Below are 13,044 nucleotides of genomic sequence, written 5' to 3' on the forward strand. Positions count from 1 at the left end.
CTAATCATTGGTTATATCCTGTAACTGCTGGAAATATGGCCGGTTAGAGATTACAGTGGTAAATCTATTTAAGTCCTAAATGAGGTAGATGCACCATAAAAATGTTTAACCAAGGGTTAAGTGGCAATTTTAACAGGTGGTTACACTATCCGACGTTGATGCATGTGGGCATTAAACACGTTTTTTTAAAGTAAGAAATAGTGCTGCTTATTTTGATCTTATACTAAATTCATGTGCCAACAGGTGTCACCAACCACAGGCAGCTTACCTCACATAACCCAGATTGAACCGGATGGGTAACTGGAAATCCAGCTGGATAGTTGCACACTGGTGTGGTCTCCTTAGGGCATCCATGATAGTGATGTCAATCTTTGGTCCATAGAATGCGCCATCTCCAGGGTTCTCCTTCCAAGGTTCTCCAAATTCATTAAGACTTTCAGCCAGTTGCTGTAAAAAAGATGTCACAAGTTGCACATATTTTATCATTAGACATTTTTGAAGTATCCCTAAACAGTAATTTTATGGCAGTACACACGAAAAAAATTGTGTAAATGTAGGTTTGATGGATGCCGAATGAAGTACTAAGTAGCAACGTATACTTAAGACAACTGTAAAACTTACAGCAGTCTTCTTCTATTCCTCATACAGTAAACCTTACATTAAATTGTGCAAAATAATTCAAGTAGAAAGCTTTCATGTGAATATGAACATATTTCATCACTATAATTCTGTTATGGGAAATTAAACCTGTACTCAGAGACAACAAAAATATCAAGAAAATCTTAATATCCTGAGCTCCTTATTTTTTACGATTACTTAGTGGATTCTGATTAATTTGAAATTTTATTGTAATGAAGGCAGACAGAAACTGTTAAGAGGTAAAACTGTTCCTGTTTTTTACATCACTTCAATCTTGTTCCAAAATACTTTTTCCTATGGCATTCCACTTACTTGCTGCACATTTGAACTTGAGTCTATGACATGAAAAACTAACCCCTCTAGCCATTTCATTAATAGGATTCCTGCTTCTAGGGCAAAAGGGCTCTCTTGTTCTAGGGCAAATAATATGGTTTCATATGCACAATTCTCATGTAAAGAAAAGTTTGTTATCAAAATCCATCCAGCTGTGCTAACAGATACAAAGACTATACTTCTTCTTCTACTTCTAGGTTCAGATCCTTAGGTCAGCTCCGACTTCAAGATACGAGAATATTCCATTTGTTGAACATGCCCCGCCCATTTAATCTTCTAAATTTAACAATCATGGATATTTCTGGTTCTTTGCATTGTTGATATAATTATTTTTTATATCTGATTCACCAAGTACCGATGGATGTATGATTCAGTGATATTCGTAATAAAAAATCGCGTTTAACGCAAAAAATTGCCAAATTCACGACAAATCACGATCCTACCGACTCAATTAGCAGAAATTCGTGTTCCTACTGATATAGTATTACTCATTTTAAAATGTTTGTGTATGTAAAATTTTCTGCCACCTATCCAACTAGAGAACAAGCCTGAGACAATGGACAGCTTTGTTTTACTCCTTGATTTATATTAATAGTTGTAATGTATTACTGTATTACTACTTCTATGCTTAGCACTATCAGAAAGCAAAAAATGCTTCAGACACCACAAAGAGTGAGATGACAAAACGCCCAAGGCTGTCAAGTTACCTGCTCAGCTTGGTTCCAAATGCTAATTTCTCCCAAGAATTTCTCTGGCCTCGTGGACAGGACCAGCTGGAAGCTGAACCCAAATACGGAGTACACATGCTTCAAGAAGTTCAGTGCTCCCAGCATTTCCTGGTGAATCTAGAAAACAACAAAATTCCCCATCATTTAATTTATTTTGACATGGTGCTCAACATGATATTCAACAACAGTGATGAGAAGTAAGGAAGAAGAGAAAGCGGCTAATGACGAAGATGAGAGGAGGAAGAAAATATTTTTTTTTTTATCCAATGCCACCAGGTTGTCTTTTCGGCATTTCTGGTCTTCTCTCCTGGCCGTGGCTTAGTTGTAACCCACTTCTGAGGTTAGGGTGCCTGGAAGGCGGAGTTACATTACCCCGATGATATGATAGGATGAGGAGGAAGAAAATATAATGTAGGAGGTTCATTAACTAATCAGTGTGCAACAGCCTATGAAGAGTCAAGGCCAACCAGAGGTGAACGATCATCTAACGAGCATGCAGGTATCGATTAGTCAGCACGTCGATCACCCCAGCTATAACAGTTGGGTTTTGTAACTGGATTTCGCTAATGTAGCTTCCCAAATTCATCATATTGGTGTGTGGGCACCAGTCCCATACACTTGTCGAAATGTCAAGAGTAGTAAGTGAATTTGTATGCACTATAAGCTAAAAATGACAAGCTACATTTGGGTAGTCGTAGGTAGGGTGACCAACATTCTCGTATTTTTCTGGTAACTCCCGTATTTCAGCTAATATTTTTGGAGCCTTCTGGCTTCTGTACTGATATCCTAATCCTCCAATATTTTCTTTACCAATCATGATTGCTAATTTTTTGTACAACATAATAATAATAATAATCAGGGAACGGATTTATATGGACTAAAAATATATGAAATATGTAAATATATATGTAGTTATTTTTACCAAAATATGGAATTAAATATGGATTTTTACCAAAATATGGAATTAAATATGGACTTAAAATTATAAAAAAATGACTATGTACGTTAAATATTGGTACATTTTAATCAAACTAAACAAAAAATATAATGGACGTACCTTATCTTCCAATGTAGTTTCAACAAAACACAATTTTTATTGTCTGTTACCATAACAATAGGTTACAAACATTTCTTTCAAGTGCTGAAAAGTGAATCTTCTTCTATTGTCTCTGAGGATAGATTTATACTGACTAAAAGAGCGTTCGACGTCACAAGAAGTAACTGGTACATAATTCAATTTCACAATGTCTGCTGGGGATAAGTTCAAGTTAATCTTCACTGTTGATTCACCACTCATCACAGCAACAACCTTTTGTAGTTCTTCATATCCAGGGTTTTTTGAAAGTACAGTGTCCACCTTAGCTCTTACTGCATCTGCAACTTTACCTCTACCACGATTCAGTTGTTCCACAGTACTATTTATAATTTCAAAACTTTCAGATAGTGAAAGGTGCCTATTTTGGAGACTTTTGAGCGTTTTTATGATGCATGAAAATGTATGCTGAATGTGAGCTAAGTCATTCTTCACACTTATGTCACAGGTAACTGTTTTCGCAGTATCAATTGAGACTGCATCTTCAGAGTCCAATGCAAGGAGAACATTGTTAATAGAGTCTATATGTTCGGCATAATATTCAACTGCTTCTAGCCATGTACCCCATCTAGTTAAAATTGGCTTTGGTGGCAATGGAATTTCAGGGTACATTTCTTTCAACACGTTAACTCTACTGGGAGCTTTGAGAAATACTTTTTTCACTGATGAAATCAACAAATCTACTTTAGGGAAATTGTCTCTGACCACTTCTGCCACACGATGAAATGCATGCGCCACACAAGTAAAATGAGTCAATTTAGGATATACAACAGATAATGCTTGTCCAGCTTTGACCATATAAGGGGCAGCATCGCTAATAAAGAATAACACATTATCGTACATAATACCCTTTGGCCACAGGATACCCATAGCTTCGTTGAACAGTTTAACTATAGTTTTGTTATTGCACTTTTCTAGAACATCACAATGTAAAAGAATTCGTTCAGAATATTGTTCACTTAACAAACCGATAACTACATTACCAACAAGTCTACCTTCTTTGTCGGGAGTCTCATCAATGGAAACCCAAATTGAACTATCTTTAATTTCATCTCTTATCTTCTGTATTGTCTCATCGTAGATGGATGGAGCATACGTCTTCCTAAGTGTTGACTCATCCGGGATTGTATGTTGAGTATATTTTTCAAGGAATTCCCTGAAGACCTTATTCTTTAGTTTGTAGAGAGGAATATCAGCAGAGATGAGAGAACGGCACAGGTCGATGTTAAACTCAGATCTTACATTCGATGTTGTTGGTTGTGTTAAAAACAATTGTCTCTGCTTGGAATTTAGTTGTTTGTTGGCCTGATGTTTACTAGTTGTAATGTGTTGTTGCACCAGGAACTTTTGTGTAGATGATACTGCACACTGACACAAATTACAAAATAATATTTTATTGTCAGTTGATAAACCATCTTCTTTAAATTCTGAAATGTAACTTGTTAGTTTTGATTTTAAATTGACTGAATGACGTACTTTTGGCATATTTACCGTCTTTATAGTATGATTTACAAAACTGAACCTATGTGTACTCTGACTGGCATTTAACTGTTGAGCTGCACAACTGAAGTCTGTTAAAAATTTTAAATTAAATTAATACAGTTTTGTAACTTACTTTCCCATTGTTGATAGGACTGCTAATTTTCAAATAACTCTGATGTTAAAGGGATTACTGAACATGTGTTTAAATCTCTATTGTTGAAATGTATTTTTAAAAGTTAATGGAATTTTGTTTTGTTTTATTGTTAAACCTAATATAATATGGACTGTTTTATATGAAATATGGAAAATATATGGAAATTAACGAAAATATGTACTAAACTCTAAAATATGGAAAAATATGGAAAATAAAAGTAGGATTTTTCAACCCTACACATTGTGAAACATAAAGATAATGCAAAATATAAATTATATTAGCTTTATAAGTAAATATGTATTTACATATAAATCCTTTCCCTGATAATAATAATAATAATAATAATAATAATCATCATCATAATCGCTAAATGTCAGATACAAACTGACATTAACATTGATAGTTTAGCAGGTACCTATTAATCAATACAGTAATTATGTTCCGGTGATCCTGCAATCTTTGGTGTAACAGTATGCACATATAACCGAAGAGTTTTTTTTATAGTTTTTATAGCAAGATAAAAAATTTAATCTTCTGCGAAATTCTGTCGACAAATATAAACAAATTAAAACTAAAAAACATATAATTGTTAAAATGATATTGTACTCAATATTGTCAACTAACTCATACTTGTACTATAATTAAGTAGATAGTTTTATATTATGTAATATAAACCATTCCACCAATGAATCATAGCTTTACACACCAAAAAATTTCGCTAAAATTTGTCGTAACTAAGTCTCCCGTATTTTTGTGGTCACCCTAGGTAGGCATGATGTACATTAGAGTTGAGAAAGTGTGGTTTACAATGTTACAAAGTTTAAATCTTTCAGTCTTTATCTAATAATATCTAAAGGAGGCAAACAGTCACCTACAGAATGATGAGTCAAGCGTATTACACTTGCAAGGTATCGTTACAGCAGTTATCAAGAGATGCTAAGCTGAAGTTTGTTTTGTCGTCTTTAAAAGCTTCTGTGATTGAACATAATATGCACTGCTTCCCATACCATGACTAAGTATACAGAAATATCTGATATCAGATGCATACAAAGGCATCTTTAAATATGTTGTTGTTGTTGTTTTCTAATGCCAGGCGTTTGACAATAAAGTCATTTGACCTCTTGCACTCCAATATTTTTCAAAGATATTACCATGGCCAGCCACTGAAGCACAGATTTTGAGGTGTTCCGAATCCATTTCTTGGTTTGAGTTGCACAATGGGCACTGAAAATGGCAAGTTGTAGCCGATTTAAGTGAACACCATATTTTAACGTTTTGGTGGCTACTTCATTCACACACAACCCCCAGAATGTCTGGAGGACCACACCTGCTGTTGGTCGACGGGTCCATTGGACCTAGCTGGGAGATCTTGTTGATCACCAGCTTTCCCTCCTTAAGCCACTGGAGGACGATTTTAGTGCCATAGCAGGTCAGCACTAGGAACAGAAAAGTAGAAAGAAAGGGTAGGAAGGAAAGTGAAATGAACCCCTAGGCCTCGAATGCTCTAATACTGTCGGGTCGAAGAAAGTAAGAGTTCAGTCAGAGGACTGGATAGGAAAGGGTAAAGAGGGAATTAGGTATTGAATAGAGAAAAATTATACCAAATTCAGTCATTAACTCATCAAGCTGACCAGTGCTAATTGATGAGTAGCCCCTCCTTTTAGTTCAGCTTGTAAAATTATGCTTACTAACAGCTGCACCAAGGGAAGGTAGGGATGGGACATTGGGTATTTGTCCAGGTTGGTTCCTTAAAGCCTTCAATGGGAAGGATTAATGGCTCTCCCTCCTGTATCCGACAGATACCCTTTTGCAGCCATCTTTAAATATATAAGAAGTAGCAACACTACTTCATAGTGCACACAAATTCGCACTCTTGTCATGAGGGAATTACTTCCACATGAGGACTCGAACCGATGTGCATTATGTAATGCAAATTCTAGGCATGATACCTTACATCACAATGCTATGACGTGGAACAGGAGCTTCACAACTTCTATAACAGTTCTGAGACTCCTATACAGGATCTTATTTGGGAGAGAAAAGGCAGCCAGTGTAAGAAATTACATTATCTCTTTTTAGTGCCAAGGTAAGGAAAACATGAACGTTCCACATTTCTGCCTTCCATGTGTCTCGAGTTCAGGTGATTTTTAACATCCTCTAAGACAGTGCTTCTCAAAATGGGATATATGAAAATACAGGGAAAATAAAATTTAGAAGACCAACACTCCTGTCATCTCTTGGCACTGCAGTCGGGCAAGTGATCTTTCATGTAATTACTGAATTATTTATTTAAGGAAATAAGAGGATCTTATTGAATTTCAAAGCTGTGGCTCAAAATGCAAAATGTCCTTCATTACATCCAATACATGAGGGTGACGAAACTCAATGTACTATTTGCTACATAGGAATCTCACAGATTGTAGAACTGCTGGTAACTTAGGTTTACTCTAAGCCCATCCCAGGACATGTGTGGATGTTCCCATCATTGATTGCACTTAACTGCGACACAATTTTTCTGATACTTTAAATTGTAAACCTCAGTCAGCTGTCTAAACTGTGTTTAGAAATAACTATTTTAATCATGGTTAGATACACACTACAGCAATGCATACTGTTCTCCAACCAGGAGATAAACCATGAAAGGAATGTGCTTACTATTGCGTCATCTATTGGAGCGAAGTAGATTAATAATATTGGAGTGATAACGTCAGTTTAAAAATCATGCGCTCTCCTGCATATGTTATTTCCTGTATGGAGGGATTAAAAGCGCAGGAGATTAACCGTGATCTAATTTTGTAACTAGAATAGTATAAAAATGTGTATATCAGCGTTATTGCTTGTGCTGTGAGTGCCAGCCAATAGAGATACGAGTACCCACGTGTGTGACCTTATGACATCTTATGACATCAACATTCATTCACAGCATCACCCCGCTCCCTCTCATTCCCTGAAGACTTTCTCATGGTTGGAGTATAGTAACCCTGTTACCTGCTCCACAGCACAAAAGATATGGGCATCATCCTGCTGGAAGCGACGCACTCGGGTGAGACCAGTGAGAGCTCCTGAAAGTTCATTGCGATGCAGCACCCCAAAGTCAGCAAATCTCAATGGAAGCTCTCTCCACGATCGCGTGCGCTGGTCGAACATTAAACTGAAACAGCAATGACCCACAAAAGTGTCATTCAAACTACTACAGAAAGACAGAAGAGAGAACTGTTTTGAGTTTTGAAATAAAATATTCACTTACAACAATATTTACTACTACATATTAATACAAGAACAACTCACCAGTGGCCGGGACAATTCATAGGCTTCAGAGCAAACGTCTCTTTCTCCACATCGAATGAAAACATGTTCTCCTGCAACAACAGAAACACCTATCAGCCCTTGCAATTAACCATTCAGATAACTTCATATTTAATCTCTCTTGTCCATGGATATCTCCACTAATACTTTTTTAGTGATTTTTAGTTGTATAATGTATATGGTTACTTTTGTTTGCACACATTTTACTGTAGTAACATTGCTGATAGTTCAAGGTGCAAGGCTTAAAAGCAATTATTGATGAGAAAATAAACTGTAGCTTGCAGTATTAATTATCAGTTATTAGTATCATTACAGTTCACGAAACAGTAAATACAGTGGCGCCATTTATAGATATTTGTTCGTATCAGTACTAACGATAGGTTATCACAGATCGAGGTAGAGTTACTAGTTTAAGCACTGGCAGCTGTACAGTTGACAATGACTAATGTTTTGGAAACCCATTTTAAACATACCAGCATTTAATTCCAGATTGTCCACAAATGAAAGCTGTTGCACTTTTTCGATTATATGTTGTTGTTGTTTTCTAATGCCAGGCGTTTGACAAAGTCATTTGACCTCTTGCACTCCAATATTTTTCAAAGATATTATCATGACCAGCCACTGAAGCACAGATTTTGAGGTGTTCCGAATCCATTTCTTGGTTTGAGTTGCACAATGGACAGTTAGGGGACTGATATATTCCAATTCTATGCATGTGTTTGGCCAAACAATCATGGCCTGTTGCCAATCTAAATGCAGCTACAGACGATTTTCGTGGTAAATAGGGAATTAACTGTGGATTTTGATGCAGAGAGTTCCATTTTTTCCCTTGCGTTTGAGTTATCAAATTTTGTTTGTTGAAGTCTAAGTATGTAGATTTAATAAATCTTTTCACAGAGTAATACGTAGATGTAGTAACAGGTCTATAAGTAGCAGTGCTGCCCTTCTTTGCTAAAGCATCCGCATTCTCATTTCCCAGGATTCCACAATGGGATGGTATCCATTGGAATATAATTCTTTTATTGAGTGATATTAATTGAGAGAGCATTTTATTTATTTCTGCTGTCTGAGATGAAGGTGTGTGTTTAGGGACTATTGATAGAATAGCTGCTTTGGAGTCTGACAATATAACTACATTCTTAAATTTATTGATGTGGGATAGAAGATTCCTGAGACTTTCACTTATTGCAATGCTTTCATCATCAAAACTTGTTGTTCCATATCCAAGAGATCTATAAAGTGAGAAGAAACAGCACGTAACACCTGCACCGGCACCTTGTTCTCTGGAGATCAAGGATCCGTCGGTGTATAAATGGAGCCAGTTTTGTGGAGGGTACCTAATATTAATTGTCTCTAAAGACAATTGTTTCAGTATTTCAGTGTTTACTTCTGATTTCAGTATTTCTTCTGTTAAATTTAGATTATATTCTCTATTTAATAGAGTTAACAGGTTTGGTTTAATTTGTAAGTTTTCTTTTAAATTCGGGATATTGATTTTCTGCTTTAATTCTTGAACCATGGATATGAAACTTTCTTAAGTTTTCAATCTACAGAGAGGACTGTATGAATGCCAATTGTTTCCTGGTAATCTGATAAGTTTTTCATATTGAATCAGTACTTTTTCTTCTATTGTCATTTTGATGCTGTTAATATTAGTGAGGAATCTCATAGAATCTATTGGAGTTGTTTTGATTCCACCAGTAATGAGTCTGAGAGCTTGGTTTTGAACATATTCTATGTCGTTTATGAAAGGTGAAGTAATTAAAATTTCTCCGCAGTATGTCAGCACTGGCTGTATAAACATTTTTCGATTATATACGAGATATGATTGTTTGGCTGCCCATCTATATAAAATAAATATTTTTCCTGCTCCTAATTGTTTACTTTGTAAAGAAGATATAATGAATATGACACACCTCAAGAACTGTAAGAATTTAAAAGCTACAGATCTGTCATTACTAGAGAACGGATTTCTAGTTCCATGTCTATTTTGTTTGCTATGTTCTAGACTATGTTATTAAGATATCTTTGTTTCATGTACACAGTATCCCTCTATTAAAACTCTACAGGACTAAAATGCCTAAATGAATCATTAAGTCCTATAAATGCCTAAAAACTATATGTGTGTCTAAAACCGCCTTTTTAATATTTTGCGTATATTTAAAATAAATAGAAATGGATTCGGAACACCTCAAAATCTGTGCTTCAGTGGCTGGTCATGATAATATCTTTGAAAAATATTGGAGTGCAAGAGGTCAAATGACTTTATTGTCAAACGCCTGGCATTAGAAAACAACAACATATTTAAAATAAAAATATCAGTACTAAAAATGCAAAATACCTCCCCCCCCCCCCAAAAAAAAACCTGCAAAAATTCTATAAAAAAATTCTCTTAAAGACAAACACTGGTCTGGCGAGTTCGTTCCATATTGGTCTTAGAAGGGGAGAAAAGAAGATTTTACCTAATTTCCTGGAACAGGAGTTCGTTTGGAATAGTCCATCCTATAATAAAAGATGTGGTAGGCTGTTCAGATTAGGCGAGAGCTTACAAATTAGTTTTCGCGTCAATGCAACCCTGTTATGTGAAATGAAACTGACCAATCAGCAATCAGTCTCTTTCGCTTATAAAATTTGAGTCTTCAGTTTAGTAGCACTCAATGTCAGCACTAGTTCTTTGTAGGCCTACATAAATTCATCTAAAATGAAATATTTACTAAAATTAAAATTAAAATTGTTAACTGTTAGTTTTATATAAACTCCTACAAGTCCTAAATTAAATTTTATGAAGTCCCAAATCTTTCTTTTTTACCTCCTGAAATCCATTTCCTAGTCATTACGATACTGGGAAGCAAGAAGGCAAATGGAAGAACTCCAACACACTGAACATAAGCAACCAACCAAAGACAAATGTTGTTCCAGAAACTGTGCGTAAGTGGGCTTGCTTACCGCATAATGTGCCCAGTGACCTGACGTCTGCCACAGTTTGGCATTATAGACATTGGGTGACACAACCTCCTGGAAGCCACGCTTGCGGTACTCGGACTTGATGAAGTCTATGAGTGCATTGTAGATGAAGGCACCACGTGGCAGAAAGAAGCAGGACCCCGGGCTCAGCTCGTGAAAGAAGAAAAGCTCCTGCTCCTTGCCAATCTTCCGGTGGTCCCTCTTCGCTGCCTCCTCCTGGAACTTCTCCCATTCCTTGAGTTGCTTGTTGTCAGGAAATGAGATGCCATATACCCTCTGCAATGACTCTGCATCACTCTTTCCTTCCCAGTACGTGGCAGAATTCTACAAAACAACATTTAAAACTACCAGTGGTTTGGTACTTAATACAGAAAACAAGAGTTATCAGTTGTGTCTCTGAAAAACATTAACAGTGAAAGAAGACAAGTTTCAATTTCTAATTTCTAAGTTGCTGGCACAGTATGTTAGTCAGTAATTAACAACTATTGTATTTTATCTCATAATCGTCGCATTTTTTATCACTTTTGTTTTTTTTTTGACCTGAAAATATACAGTGCGACCATTATGTGAAGAATAAATTAAAATTGTAATGATTGTTCACATCAACTTTCAGTCATCAGCTTCCATGTAACAGGGTAGTGTGCAAGCAAGCAGGGCGAAGTTGCGTGATTCATAGAGGAGAGAAAGCAGGGGAGGAGGAGGGGAACCGGTAATGTGAATAATACCTTAAAAAATAAAAATTACTGTGGTGTTATTGAATTAAAAACACTCTTTTATCGACTAAAAACAATCACAATATTGTTGAATCACATGTAAAATTAATCTGATACAATGAAGTCGATATTATCTGACTACTGGACCAGTCTGTGGAAAGATAATTAGTCTAGGCCTAAAAAAAAGTATTTGAACACTCAGAACCAACAATTATACTGAACTGAAGGCATTCCTGGCTACACGTTTGGTGTTAACATCTCGCACCTCCATTTCATTCACTTTCGTCAGCTGGCACTACTGCTTCTCGCACATTCGACCTTGAGCATAAAGATACTTTGTGTTGCAGTAGCGGCACGTTATTTTTAAATAATTCTTTATCATGATAAACAGAAATATCCATGCGACAATTATGTGGTGAAAATTTAAAGTCCTGATCAGTTTGTCTATATAATATGTGATGGCGATGATTATGTGATGAAATACGGTAGTTTATTTTTGTACTTTTCATTTCAACAATGTAATGAACCTCATTACTGAGACAGGTGCAACTAAAATTTACTATATCAAACGATATGACGTCAACTATAATGGAATTGCTCGAAAAACAGGTGCAACAGTAGTGTTGCCAGCAAATACCAATCAGCAGCATTTGCAACTTTTGAAATTCTCATATTATCTAGCTTCAAATCTGAGATGTCTGTTATACACAATAGACTACATTATACATGATGTTTCAAAGCACAGTACTGTGTCAACATTACCTTAGTGACTTTAAAGGACTTGATCTTCCCCGTGTGCCGTACATGAGGTCCTCTGCAAAGATCTATCAGTGGTCCACACCTGTACACAGTTGTGGTTGGGGTGTTCACCTTCTCGTTGAGAATGCGCACTTTGAACTGATTGTACTGTGAACAAGTACAAGTTCATTACAATAGGCAGAGTATGCTAAATAAAGCTTGCAACTGATGGGCCATATTGGAACCTCTGGGGCAATGGGACGCAAGATGAAACACATCAAACTAATAACACTAAAGAAAAGTTTCTTCAGTTTTGGATGTTCATCTGCTGTGGAAGAAATGTACACATATAATGTAGAGACTACAGTTTAATATTTTAGGATCTCTCAAGTATTTTCCAATTACATTCTGTCAATAAATTTCATATGCCTGTTACTGCCCCAACAAGAGTAGAAGACTCTGATGTTGGAAAGTCGTGATGTGAAATGAGACCTTTAAATGAAGCCTACATAAAACTGTATTGTTTGAAGAATCTAATATTATATCTTTCTTTTTTTTTTTTAACTGCAGGATTCAGAATCATACAGTGATACAGGAATAGCTAAAATTTTATTTACTTTAAAATTCATCACCCTCAACCAGGTTTGAGCCAATGAACCTTGCATCCAATGATCAGCATGATAAATGCCAGACTACCGAGAGCAACTATGATTTGATATGGGTTTTATAACCTATATTCATATCATGTCTCTTGTAAAACGTTCTTCAAATGTTTACAAATCATCACTTGTGAGAACTGTACAAACAAAAAAGATTTGAATTTTCATACCATCTTTTCACGAGGTGACCCAGTGATCTTTTACCATGAGGACTGTAATGCATAACTACTTTAAG

The 13,044-nt window shown here is 36.0% G+C and overlaps 1 protein-coding gene across 5 annotated transcripts in view; it reads right to left on the reverse strand.

Annotated features, from left to right (window-relative positions):
- ThrRS (threonine--tRNA ligase) overlaps positions 1-13,044 on the reverse strand; it is a 36,340-nt gene that overhangs the window by 5,725 nt on the left and 17,571 nt on the right. For all 5 annotated transcript variants that reach the window (XM_069825578.1, XM_069825582.1, XM_069825580.1 and 2 more), the window contains 6 exons: positions 12,175-12,318; positions 10,682-11,023; positions 7,718-7,788; positions 7,418-7,580; positions 1,680-1,817; positions 269-447 (listed from right to left, as the gene is read on the reverse strand). In XM_069825578.1, the coding sequence (XP_069681679.1) occupies positions 269-447; positions 1,680-1,817; positions 7,418-7,580; positions 7,718-7,788; positions 10,682-11,023; positions 12,175-12,318 (1,037 nt within the window). The remainder of the gene's footprint in view (positions 1-268; positions 448-1,679; positions 1,818-7,417; positions 7,581-7,717; positions 7,789-10,681; positions 11,024-12,174; positions 12,319-13,044) is intronic.

The sequence above is a fragment of the Periplaneta americana genome, chromosome 5, assembly GCF_040183065.1.
Source record: "Periplaneta americana isolate PAMFEO1 chromosome 5, P.americana_PAMFEO1_priV1, whole genome shotgun sequence".
Taxonomy (NCBI): Eukaryota; Metazoa; Arthropoda; class Insecta; order Blattodea; family Blattidae; genus Periplaneta; species Periplaneta americana.